Source organism: Dermacentor andersoni, chromosome 11 (genome assembly GCF_023375885.2).
Source record: "Dermacentor andersoni chromosome 11, qqDerAnde1_hic_scaffold, whole genome shotgun sequence".
Classification (NCBI taxonomy): domain Eukaryota; kingdom Metazoa; phylum Arthropoda; class Arachnida; order Ixodida; family Ixodidae; genus Dermacentor; species Dermacentor andersoni.
Window position 1 is genome coordinate 126,253,723 of NC_092824.1, and position 13,756 is coordinate 126,267,478.

Below are 13,756 nucleotides of genomic sequence, written 5' to 3' on the forward strand. Positions count from 1 at the left end.
TGTCATCCCGGTAGATGTTCATCTTTAACATTTTCCTATCAGGACGGCACAACAGAAAGTCACAACTTACATCTGGCAACACTAATACATCTGTCTGAATGCTGTGACCTTTAAATTCAAGAACACTCGCCCACTCACTATGTGAGCTCACAATCCCATTGTATGTCTGAACACGCAGGACCCTGCCACTATGCAGGCGGCTGACGTGCACTATACTCTTATTTATTATGGACACAGGCTCCACTGTCCAGAAGTGCTTTCATTTCAGTGCCATCGACCTTGACAGGGACGTGAAGCAAGCAAGTGGATACTACGTACACGGTATCATACATTTGAGGCTTTTCATTGACACTGACTTGTTTCTGTGGCAACAATTGACGTATAGTCGGATCCTTCAGTGTGGCATGTTGACTACTCCCCTCGACACAATCGGTAAGGGGATACGAACTTTCTTTTAGGTTATGTGTTGGGCTGAGTGGAGGAACCCTTCGTTGATAGGCAGTAAACCCATCTTTTGTATTCAGCTCACTTGAATTAGGAATATCTCTTGTTCTGCAGGCCTCTAGTTCTTGCATCAATTCTGTTGTTGATAACAAGAATTGCGTGCACTGCGAAAGGTCTTCAAATGTCATTGGTGCTTTTATCTGAACTTGGTTTCGTATATCTACAGATGGCCTTTGTGTAATTGAAACTGTAACGGCCGGTGATATGTGCTTACGTTCCGCTTCATACAACAAACAGCATTTTTCGAGTAAGTACTTTAGTAAAGAACCACATTGGTATGTAAAACGTAGGGCTGCATCCCAACTTTCAACAGGGTTTTGATGGAAAGCCGCCAAAAAATTTCTTTTACAATTGCTCCAGCAAGCTGGTAGCTTATCCAAAAACTGCATGTCATACCACTTTCTAGTGGTGGCACCAAGGTAGCGACGCATATTCTGAATCTTCTCATCATCAGAGAGCCGCCCATTCTTCTCACATGCATATTCGTAAAACCAAAGCCAGTACTAGTTCGCACTCATAGAGCTTTCCTCAAATATATGCGGTTCCACAACGTTCCGTTTGAGGTTATCCAACCTGAGCAGAGTTGACAGAAGTTGACTCTGATGCATCATCTGTCGTTGCTGTTGCTCGATGACATTCAAATTAAGGCTCGCCTCTGCCGATGTTTCATGCTTAACGGTGTGTCAGTGTGAAGGCTCTAGGACCAAGTCCACAAGCTCCTGCAGCCACAGGTCCACTTTTAACGGATCCCATCTGCAGAAGTTCTTCGCGACTCATAGAAGCTCCTTCCAGTGCCACTTCGACGAGGTTGGCCATTGTGACATCCCAGGCAAGGTCTTTCGCTGGCTCACCTTGCACTTAGTAACAGCTAAAGGATATGCCCGTTCGTGACTTTGAGTCAACAAAGAAAGTCACCCACATGTTTGCTTCGACGGCTGTGACAAACTGTAACGTTCCTAAAGTGATTCGCTTAGACCCATGTGTAAAGAGACTGGTGTCATTCCCCATTTTAATCTTCTCCGCCCTAGTATCTTCTTCCTCCTCTTCTTATCCCTCATCATCTTCTATGAGTCTTCTGGAGCAGACCACTTCAACGTACTACGGGGTACAGGAGAAGAACACAGAGGCTATAACACACTTTCTGGAGGTTGGCTTGTTCTCAAACAAAAGCTTATTAATTTAAAGTAAGAATCTGAAAAAAATGTAATATAATGTTTTAAACAGTAATATATTTACATGATAGTAAAGAAATAACAGTGTGAATCGGATAAATTTCTGACTTGTCTTTGGGATGTAGGCAACTCGCATTTTCTATGACGTAGTAATGTATGTTGTGTAATTTGAATTACACAGATGGATATTCCTTACCACTCTTACTCCCTCTGTATAATTGAGGTATATTTATTCAGTTAAATGCATAGCTTTATGGAATGTATTGTGTGCAGCTGCTGAGTAAAAAAATTATGCTTTTTTTTTGTTTTTGCTCTGAGGAAGTTCTACATTTCACTATTTAAAATAATGGATTCAATAATCTTGGTTCATCAGGTTTATTTTTGTTTGTCTTGTTTAAGGCGACCACATTTCATTGTTTTCATTTAGTAGGAGTACCTACCTGCCCAATGTGATTCCATCATGTCATTCGAGATGAACTTCAAACTTGATCTCTTTACACAATTTCTAAATCCAGTTTTTTTGTAAATCAATATTTAGGTTGGAGAAGTATGGGAGAGGCCTTTGCCCTGCAGTGGGCGTAACCAGGCTGATGATGATGATGATGATTTAGGCTGCAGGTGATGAGGCAGTCGCTTTATTAAAGGTACCCTGAAATGATTTTGATGATCTTGTACAAGCTTACTGGGTTATTATGGTAGGTCCTTGTGATCATTAAGTGATGCATATGAGCGCTCCACATAAAGCGTTGAGCAAAACGAGAACAAGGTAAAATCGGTAGCCAACATTTCGACAAGTGGACTTGTCTTTTTGAAGGCGACATAGGCTTTCTTTGGCACAATATTGACGCGTGTATTCTATGCAGACGACGACGACGATGGGAGCACTAGCGGACTCCACCTATAGTGGGTCAGAGTGAGATTGGTCGATGACGAAGAAGACGTGTCTCTGCTCTGTTTGTTTTTGAACAGATTGTCCTGTTGTTCGTGAAGAACGTCTCCCTGTGTTCTGTCCGCATTGTACCGCGACACTGGTGGAGGTGCTGGGTACTGACCGCGTCTGAGGCGTCTGAGTCCTTCTGGGAGTCGGTCATCTAGCCTGGACGCACTATCGCCAGTTACGACACCGGTGCATCGCTTTAGTCTACTGCTAGGCCTTGCCCCGGAGTTCTCCGCTCTTCAACCACCTCTCTCCAGGAGCTGCACACATTCCGCAATGACCGAAACCAGTCCAACACAAGCACCCCAAAGCAGTCTGTTTCCCAGTCCACAACAGGTAACCGTTCTGCATTCGCTGGTTCCCGATCGCTATCGCGGAGCAGTCTTCGAAGACATTGAAGACTGGCTGGACAAGTATGAACGCGTCGCACAGATTAATCAGTGGACCGAGCAGCAAAAGCTCTCCCACGTCTATTTCGCCCTTGACGACACTGGCCGTACTTGGTTCGAGAACCGCGAAGGCAGCCTCACGAGCTGGCATGACTTTCGGCAGAAGATCACCGATACCTTTGCGAGTGCCGACCGACGCGACCACGCCCAGCAAATGATGGAGCTTCGCGTGCAACAACCTAATGAGTCGGTCACAATGTTCGCTGAAGACATGGCCCGCCTCTTTCGTAGAGCCGACCCGAACATGACCGAAGATAGGAAGTTGCGCTACCTCATGCGAGGTGTAAAAGAGCAGTTGTTCGCGGGGCTTGTGCGCAATCCGCCAGTCACTGTTACTGAGTTTATCAAAGAGGCTACGGCCATTGAGCGGGCCCTTCATCAAAGATGCAGGCAATACGATCAACTGTCCACCAGCGCTACAATCAATGCCGCCACAGTGACTACCGAGTATCAGAACTCCTTGCGTGAGTTGGTCAGAGAGCTCATCAGAGAGGAAATTCAAAAGATCCTGACACCGACACTAGATAGACCCGTCGCGTCAATCGCCGAAGTGGTGCGTGATGAAATCCGGCAGGCGTTATGGTAACCAATCTTCAAGACCACCAGCGACCCCTGAGTTACGCCGCTGCTGTCCGATGTCCACCACCGGTTGCAACCACATCACCGTACCAACAGCCTCCGACAGCCGCTCCTTGGTCGTCGCCGCAAGAGGAGGCTTTGAGGCGCGCAGCCGTTATGCCGCTTCAGTCATACCGCCAGCCGTCGTTCGCCGCGTCTTGGTCACCGCCACAAAACGACGCTACGGGACGGCCGCAACTTCGGAGAACCGACGTATGGCGCACTGTCGGTAGGCGCCCACTCTGTTTTCACTGCGGAGGCGCCGGCCATATTTCGTGTCATTGCTGGCATCGTGACACATCATTTCGACCTCTTCGTCCGTCGTACTATGGTCGACGGGCAAATGACGACGCCATGCTACGCCGCGACTACGCTGCTTTTCAGGGACCCCCAATAGCGCACCTGAGTGACGAATCCATGCCCAATGATCGGTCCGATTTCGGCCGTCGATCGCGCTCTCCAACTCCTCCACGTCAAATGGCTTCATCTGCTGGACGTACTTATGCGGAGCTCCGAGGACGAAGGTCGCCCAGCCCCCGTCGGGGAAACTGAAGGCGGCCGCTTTTGGAGGCAAGGTTGCAGGCCCGCCGCAAGACACTAAAGAGCCCCCAACATTCTCGCTGCAGAACGACGTGAAGGCGATAAACACTGAAGAAATTGTGAGCGCCGACATTGATGTTTTCGTGGACGGGCAACCGGTGACAGCGTTAGTCGACACTGGTGCCGACTTCTCTATAATGAGTCGGGAACTCGTCCTCCGCCTCAAGAAAGTGAAGACGCCATGGACGGGACCTCACATAAGGACGGCAGGCGGCCAATTACTGATGCCTACTGGAAGATGTACTGCTAGAGTTAACATTGGGGATTCTTCTTTCGTGGCCGCTTTCATCGTCCTTCCTGTATGCTGCAAAGATTTGATTATTGGAATGGACTTCCTAAAAGAATATGGCGCCGTAATTAACATCCCGGACCGCATGGTGACGTTTTATAAGAGCTCCGGTTTAGTCCATTGTTTATCGCCGCAGCACAACTGCTTTCGTCTAACAGAAGACGACGTCGTCATCCCCCCTCGATCTTGTGCCCTTGTTTCAGTAGCATGCGACATACCGTTTCGTTGCGAAGAAGTTGCCGACCAAATAACCTCGTTGTTGTTTACTCACGGTATCTCGGTCGCGCGAGGAATCGTGAATGTCACCGACGGGCGCACAAACCTGTTGCTAACAAATTTTAGCACAGAGCGACGGCACCTTCTCAAGGGCACAGCTGTGGCTTATTTTGACGGCGTTGCGGATGTTTGTGGTTGCTGTTCACTACTCAAAGAAGCGCCTACGCGAGACCCAGCTCCTGCACTTGACGTTAGCACTGCTTTGTCGGAGCACGAACGCGAGCGGCTTCTTACGCTATTGGCCAAGTTCAACGACTGTTTTGCGTCGACGTCCAGCGTCGGTCGGACGCCTCTGACAAAGTACCGAATAATTACAGAGGATACAGTAGCACCAATTCACCAAAATCCATATCGTGTGGCACCTAGAGAACGTGAAGCCATACAACAACAAGTGACGCAAATGCTTGAAGATGACGTGATCCAACCATCAACAAATCCCTGGGCATCTCCTGTAGTTCTAGTCAAGAAAAAAGACGGCAGCTTGCGTTTCTGTGTGGACTACCGAAAGTTAAATAAGGTGACAAAGAAAGACGTATACCCGCTTCCCCGTATAGATGATTCACTCGACAGGCTTCGACAGGCACGTTACTTCTCTTCAATGGACTTAAAAAGCGGATATTGGCAAATCGAAGTAGACTCGAGAGACCGTGAAAAAACTGTTTTCGTGACGCCAGATGGCCTATACGAATTTAAAGTCTTGCCTTTCGGTTTGTGTTCTGCCCCTGCTACGTTCCAACGCCTCATGGATACTGTACTTTCGGGTCTGAAGTGGAAAACCTGCTTAGTATATCTCGACGACGTCATTGTGTTCTCCGCAACGTTTGAAGAACACCTCGAACGGCTTGAAGCGGTTCTGCAGTCCATACGGCCCGCCGGCCTCACCCTGAAGCCGCAGAAGTGCCACTTTGGCTTCGAGGAACTGCAGTTTCTCGGTCATGTCGTCAGCCACATAGGTGTCCGGCCGGATCCTGAAAAAATTGCAGCCGTCGCACAGTTTCCCGTACCATCCGACAAAAAGGCTGTCAGGCGCTTCCTCGGCCTCTGTGCCTATTACCGGCGGTTTATTGCAGACTTTGCGCGCATTGCGTCGCCGTTAACTCGCCTGACGAGAGACGACGTTGCTTTTGTATGGGGCGACGAAGAGCAAGGTGCATTCAACGACTTGCGGCAACGTCTCCAGACACCTCCAGTGCTTGCTCACTTCGATGAGACCGCTCCTACATTGCTCCACACTGATGCCAGTAATGTTGGCTTGGGAGCTGTTCTTGTGCAGTGGCAAGAGGACACAGAAAGAGTGCTTGCCTATGCAAGTAGAACACTCTCACGTACGGAGGCTAATTACTCCACAACTGAGAAAGAATGCCTCGCCGTGGTATGGGCGGTTATGAAATTTCGCCCATATTTGTATGGCCGCCACTTCACCGTTATCAGCGACCACCATTCACTATGTTGGTTGACAAACCTTAAAGATCCTTCTGGACAACTGGCGCGTTGGAGCCTAGGGCTGCAAGAGTTTGACATGAATGTCACGTACAAGTCGGGGAAACGACATACGGATGCTGACTGCTTGTCTCGATCGCCGATAGCGTCACCTGCTCCGCCCGAAGAAGAAGACTCAACTTTTCTTTGTGTTATGGATACATCCGCCATCGCGCAACAACAACAGGACGACCCTGAGCTGCTTGAACTAATCAATTACTTGGAGGGAAGATCTGCGAAACCACCTAGAGTTTTCACAAGAGGACTGTTGTCGTTTTGTTTACAGGCCAAGGTCCTTTACAAAAAAAACGTTTCTTCGACCGGGTCCCCCTATCTGCTTGTCACTCCTGCAGTTCTTCGTACGGAAGTACTTCAAGCTTGCCTTAACGAGGTGACTTCTGGTCACTTAGGCTACACGCGAACATTGGCCAGAGTGCAGCAAAGGTACTACTGGCCGAGACTTACCACCGCTGTGAAACATCACGTTCGCACTTGTCTCGACTGCCAGAGGCGCAAGTCACCTCCGACGAAACCAGCCGGCCTCCTACAACTTGTCCAGGTCCCTCGAAGACCATTTGATCAAATCGGAATGGATATTTTGGGCCCACTCCCTACTTCTACTGCAGGCAATCGCTTTGTTATCGTCGCAACCGACTATCTCACACGTTACGCTGAAACAAAGGCAATCCAGAGCAGCACAGCATGTGGTGTTGCGACACGGTGCGCCAACCGTCGTAATAACCGACCGAGGAACCGCATTTACGGCTGCACTTTTAGATCACGTCTTGCTACTAAGTGGAGCGGCCCATCGAAAATCCACCGCCTACCATCCACAGACCAATGGATTAACAGAGCGCTTAAAGAAAACAATTGAAGACATGCTCTCCATGTACGTGGATGTTGATCATAAAAATTGGGACGACATCCTACCTTACATCACCTTTGCATATAATACGGCGAAACAAGAGATGACGCGCATGACTCCGTTCTCACTTGTTCATGGACGGGATGTACGAACGATGCTGGATGCGATGCTTCCACACGACTTTGATGACAGATACGGAAGCCGATGTATTTACGCAACGCGCAGAAGAAGCTCGGCAGCTCGCGCGCTTGCGGATCTGCCAGCAGCAAGACTACGACGCAGGCTGCTACGATCTTCATCGTAGAATAGTTACCTATGAAGTCGGCGACAGAGTGTGGGTTTGGACACCCATACGGAAACGAGGCCTCTCCGAGAAACTGTTAAGGCGATACTTTGGACCATATCGGGTATTGCAGCGCCTCAGTGATGTCACCTACGAGGTCGTTCCCGATAATCCCAACTGTATGCAGCGCCGCACACACCGTCCTGAACTTGTGCATGTTGTGCGCATGAAGCCGTATGTGAGCGAATGACTATGCTAGCGGCCTTTGCTTTCCGCAAGTGACATTTCTTGTTTAGCATCGGGACGATGCTCTCGTAGGGAGGGACAAATGACGCGTGTATTCTATGCAGACGACGACGACGATGGGAGCACTAGCCGACTCCGCCTATAGTGGGTCAGAGTGAGATTGGTCGATGACGAAAAAAACGTGTCTCTGCTCTGTTTGTTTTTGAACAGATTGTCCTGTTGTTCGTGAAGAACATCTCCCTGTGTTCTGTCCGCGTTGTACCGCGACAATATATATAGGTAGGGTTCTTCTAAAGGGGAGGGTGGGGGGGGGGAGGGGGGGTATGGCAGGTGGGTGCAGTAACAACCGAAGGTGTTAGCGGCGAGGGTGTAGCATTGTGAATAAAGGAGTGCTGTGCACAAGGTCGGTGGCACGGCCATCTGCACAGCACCCCTCTTTTATCTGCTTCACTGGAGGTCGTGGGCTATCGTGTCTCTGAAAGATATAATAAAAGGAGTGGCAGAAAACACTGCTGATTAAAAAAATAATAATAAAAAAATTACTGAAATGGAATAAATATATAAATAAAAAAAAGGAAAAAAGGGAGGAAAAGAAAACCACTAAGCTACTAAACTAAGTGTTATTGCCTATAGCTTGAAATTTAGCATACTGAATTCTCTGTATTTTCTTTCTCATTCAGAACGGAAATTTGACTAAGATTGGCTGTAAGACTGTAAGTACATCAAAGTTATGACCTGGTTGGTTGGCCTTGTGCACAGCACTCCTTTATTCTCAATTCTTCACCCTCACCGAGAACACAACTTCGGTCATTGCCACACCCACCTGCTTTACCGCCTATCCCCTTTAGAAAAAGCCTGCCTATATATACTGTGCCGAGGAAAGCATATGTCGCCTGGAAAAAGAAAAGTCCACTTGTCAAAACGTTGGCTCTTGCAGTTAACTTGCTGTCGTTGTGCTCATCGACTTGAATTTCCATCTCCTGCCGTCCCTGTGTTTCTAACGTAAAACGTGTAATTTAGGAGGTTTTCAAAATGTGCATCGCTAGTGATTGCAGTGGCGCCGCTCTCCCATGTTTTCAGCCGCCCCCTCCCGGTTGACATAGTTAGTTGGTCAAGCTATCCGATTGGCTACCCAGGTCGCGCCATCGATAATTTTTATTTGTGGTGAACAAATGCTGTCCATAATAGTTAGAATGTTGTTTAACTTGCTTCTAAAAACGAAAGAGTAACAGAAAGAGAATACAGAAGAACAATTTGTCACTAAATTCAAGCACTTCCACCGCAAACAAGTGTCGTCTGCTTGTGTTACAATGTTCTTGTTGACATGAGCTGCGTGGTCAGTGTTACTCTTGAGGTTTCCTTTTCAAGGACCATGAATCGCCCTTGTTGCATTGTGGGCTGCAAACCTAGCGATTGGCGACATGTCAAGTTACCACATTGCATCCCTCTCTGCAAGACAACATGCCACTGATGAGTGTGGCTGCAGCACATTGGGCTGTCAGTGTCCGGTCAGCGCCAGCATCTACGTGATTGCGGCCATCACTTCACACTGGAGGATTGCTACCACAATAGAGAGTTTTAGCATGTCCGGTATTTGAGTAAGCGCAATAGGAAGCGAACTGGGCCTGGTCGTTTTACTGGCTGAGCAGAGGTGCAAATGTTAGCAGCCTGCACGGCGCAGCCACCTGGTGGCACAGAGCTCAACCAGACAAACACAGAGCTAACATAGCATTAACCAAGTGTGTTGTACTTTGTTGCTGGTGTAAATTTTCAGCAGGTGTGTAATCGTGAACACATTGTTTATTGAAATGTTTGAAATGTTTACACTTGTTTACAGCAATACTAGCTCAGTGTTTGGCTGGTTAAGCTCTGCGTCACCGGTTGGCTACACCGTGGAGACCGCTTGCGTTTGCATTAAGTCCATTCATCACAGCCGCAGTAGTATGGAGGGGCTTTAGTTTACGCCTCCACCCATCTGTCAAAACACCCAGCTCGCCTGTGGTTACTGGAATACCGGACACACTCGGCACTGCAATAGGATGCATGCTACTTGCATAGCTCTCGTAGGGGATCGACGACCAGGCAGCTAGCGGAGAGGTTGGATAGACTTCACGCGCTGGCTCCAAGACAACTGGAAGTTGATGACAGAACGTTACATCATGACGCAGAACCAGTGAAGGTGCAGCTTAGCCCCAATCACTCGGCAAACAAGTTGAGGGGAAAAAGCATGGCTAAGGAAGAGGGTAACTTGTAACTGTTTGTAGCTTTTTAATATGATACGCTTCACTTAAACTGTGGCGCTAATGTTTTACTGTAGTTGTACCCCACTCATCTTTTATCCAAAATGTTTCCGGGGACCTTTTAAAGGCTGCATGCTTTTTCAGTTCGATGATTCGTTTTAAGATTCCTGTCTGGGTTTGAATCCAAAACTTCTACTGCAACTGTTGTCACAAGTGAAATAATATAATGCCATCTACGAGATTTGACAGATTTAATTTTCTCTGTAGATTTGAAGTGTTGCTTTGTGGAGCACTTGGCAGCTGTGAATCCTATGTATACAGTGTGGTTTTGTCACTGCATTGTTGCTGTTGACATTGTTTTTCAGCAACCACCTTATTCTCAGCATATCCTTTATGTTGGGTATGTGCCATGTTTCACTGTCATTGTCATGTAGGCCTCCTCTGCGCCACTGACATTGTTTTCGTGAGCATGGCAACAGAGAATTGCACGTAACCACACCGCTGTCATGTCAAGAACAATTCCATGCAATACCACATAATGTAATCCTCGTCCGCTACACTAATGCTTGTTCTGGCCTCCGAAATAGATGCCAGCTGCCACTTCTTACAGAGCCTGTGTAGAATAATGCCTTCCACTAATAGCCCAACACTTGTTGTGCAGTAGCTCAGTGGTTAGGGCACTTGACTTCCAAATGCAAATGGCTTCACTGCCATTGGCTCAAATCCCAGTGATAGGTGGTTGTGGAAAACTCTTCTTTTTCTTGATGCTGCAGCAGTACCAACTCTGGGGGCGATGACAAGGTGGCTTAAGGACGACAGAAATCATCACTGTGTGTCATTGATAACGACAAGCTTGTCGTCAGTGTAACGGAATGGATGGACAAAGCAAACCAAATTTCAAGCACTTAGCTGCTGTCACACTAAAAAAGACAAATGCTCTGTTGATTCCATCACAAGACACACATAACTTTTGACATTATGTGTTAAATATTTGCATGCTTGTCTCCTTGTCTTTGCAAACATTGTTTAGCTGTGAAATTTTAGTAGCATGCCATGACAAGCATTCTTTGTGTGCTCTTACTGGTCTTTCAATTCATTCAGGCCTTAGTGAATTGTTTGCTTTGCTTGTCCCAGTTGTCTGTCCATTCATCATGGCATGTCTAAGCAGAAGCCTCTGCAGGTTTGCATGTGTGACACCCTCATCAGTGGAGCTTCGACTCAGCTCATCTGCATCTAATAAGCAGGTATGTGCCACTGCAAGGCACCTGAGTGTGCGCATTCCTGCAGTATGAAGAACCTGGTGCACAATGTTGTGACAGGTTGTGAGCAATGGGGGTCCCGTTGAGCTGGAGCTCGTCGTGCGAGAAGCCGGTGGTCATCGACTGGCCAATGTCAGCTCACTGGATGTGTTGTGGGAGCTGTCGGACTACAGGCTAGCCCAACTAGACAGCCACAGAGACGTCACCAGCCATGTGGATGGCTCGGCTGGATACCGCCGCACTTCTAAGGGTTTGTTCAAACTCTCCTTTAGCTCCATGAGAGGGTACTCATTCTAAAATTGCTACAGCCCTTTTAGTTTATTGCTCGACTCCTAGAGTTGAATCAAATTTGAAGGGCTAATTTACAGCCATCTACAAGCCTCTACACCAAATTTTATTGGTGTGTTTTAATGCTCGGAGATGCTATGGTTTATGAAAGGTCCCTATGTTACTGTCATTTGAGAATAAAAATGCTTGCCATATTCGTGTCTTACCTGGGATGCAGTTCTTGCTCCTGTGGTTTTATGTTCTTATGACAGGAAATAATTTTCAAAAATTGCTACCAGTGCGAATAGAATGGTGTCATCCATTAACCTGTTCTGGCTACACTGATTTTTGCCTTTTGAGTGTTGGTGCTTTGAGCTATTCAAGCATTCTGATGGCTCACATTTCTTTTAGTGCAAAACAAGCATGCGCAGCACCATAGTTTCTGTCATCATTGATGACAACACCCACCGCCGCAAATTTTCAACTTTCTTGGTTCACTTGCTCTATCTGCCACTGCCTCCTGTGGACCCCCTCCCCATTCTAGCGTGCTCTACCAATACTGTATGTTTAAAATGGACATTTACAACAGCCTCATCCGAGAGCATGAACAACATAATTGTTTCGCATGACTAGCATCAGATGCCTTGGCAACTACGAGTGATGGCATTCTTGGCACTGAGGGGGGAATGCTATTGTCTGTTGATGTGTCCAGTACTAGACACATAAAATGCCACAGAAGTGAAAGTATCTTTGAAAGTAATCATCCAATAAGGCCTAAGCATGTTAACGGATTACTGCGCGCACATATGCTTGAAGTTAGCTGGAATAATAGGTGAAATGGCAGTGGTATTGCTCAACATCGTCATCACCGTATTTTTATGTCCACTGCAGGACAATGGCCTCTCCCAGTGATCTCGAGTTACTCCTGTCTTGTGCTAGCTGATTTCATAGTTGTGCCTGCAAATTTTCTAACTTCATCACGATACCTCATTCTTTTGCACTTACGATGACCCACAAACAGGTGTTGATATCCACTTGTTTAAATTGGCCGCAATCGCAGTGCTGCTGAAATTTGTGGGAGGACAGGTTGTTTGCACGAGCACAACCGTTTGCATAAGAGCAACCGTCTGCAACCACACCAGATGAGCACGATATAAAGCATCCATAAGCATTGCGCAGAATGGTGAGGTTTACGTTCACCTTGGCACAGACTTCCAGGTGTTGCGGCCCCTCGGGAAGGTAGGCATACTCACAGTGACAGCCAAGGTGCGTGGATTCAGTGCCCAGGTGCTTCGCCAAGCAGCCCTGCCCAAACAACAGGTGTGCCTTTTCATACGCAAATTCTGCATACCAGATCTGAATGCTGTGGTCCTCTCATTGACCGTGTTCTTGTTGGCAGCCAAGCTTAACTGACATGACTGAGACACCTAACAGTGCTGTAATGAAACTACTGCAATTATTCATTGTTGCTTTGATACAATGAATAATTGCAGTAGTTTCGATTTTACAATGGATTCGCAAGTTCTCACAAACACCCCATAGACGCAAAGCACTACTATTTGGCAAGTTGATGCAATAAATAATGGGAATTATTTATATTTATTTACAGAATAAACACTGTGAGTAGATATGAATTATCCTCGATTTACCCACATAAGTAAAATCTCATTCATGCATGTTGGGAAAAAACGCACTATTTGGGAAAACATACGGTCCAAAGTCACCAAAATAAGGTGCAGTTTTGCCCAAAAGGCAAAGGATTGATAGAGATAGCAAAGTATTCAACTATTACATGAAGTAAAGCTCATAGTCTTATGGACAGTGTAAATTGTAGTAAACGTCCACTTACTAACTAAAGCGCTGTGTAACAGGCCTAAAGACACATGAGCAGTGTTCACTTGATGGTTATTTGCTGTCACAATAATAATGAGGTCAAGGTGCAGGCAGCATGAAGTGGGAAGCTTGCCTAAAGTGTATGCGCTATGCTCTCCCTCACTTGAACATTTCAACTAGGCCACATCTTCAAAACAAAGCAGATCATGCAGCGTCCAATTCTAGGCACACATTGAAGCTATCAGCTTGTTATGCGGTGCTTCTGGAGAGGAAGAGGAAACAGCTGAACACCTGATACTTTTCTGTAAAGTGCTTCACCCTGCAGCTCAAAGCAGCGGGGTGGACTTTTTCAATGCATATTGGTCTAGGGACAATGGAGGAAAAAATAGATTTTAAGCGGGTAGAAATAACCAAACGGAGGTTATCTGATTGGTGGCTA

At 47.0% G+C, this 13,756-nt stretch overlaps 1 protein-coding gene across 5 annotated transcripts in view; it reads left to right on the forward strand.

Moving 5' to 3' along the window:
* LOC126539647 (nuclear pore membrane glycoprotein 210-like) overlaps window positions 1-13,756 on the forward strand; it is a 240,043-nt gene that overhangs the window by 205,571 nt on the left and 20,716 nt on the right. For all 5 annotated transcript variants that reach the window (XR_008614325.2, XM_055075603.2, XM_055075601.2 and 2 more), the window contains 3 exons: window positions 11,139-11,202; window positions 11,278-11,467; window positions 12,695-12,804. Coding sequence is in view for 4 of the 5 variants with exons in the window: in XM_055075603.2 (XP_054931578.1) it covers window positions 11,139-11,202; window positions 11,278-11,467; window positions 12,695-12,804 (364 nt within the window). In the remaining variant the exon portion in view is untranslated. The remainder of the gene's footprint in view (window positions 1-11,138; window positions 11,203-11,277; window positions 11,468-12,694; window positions 12,805-13,756) is intronic.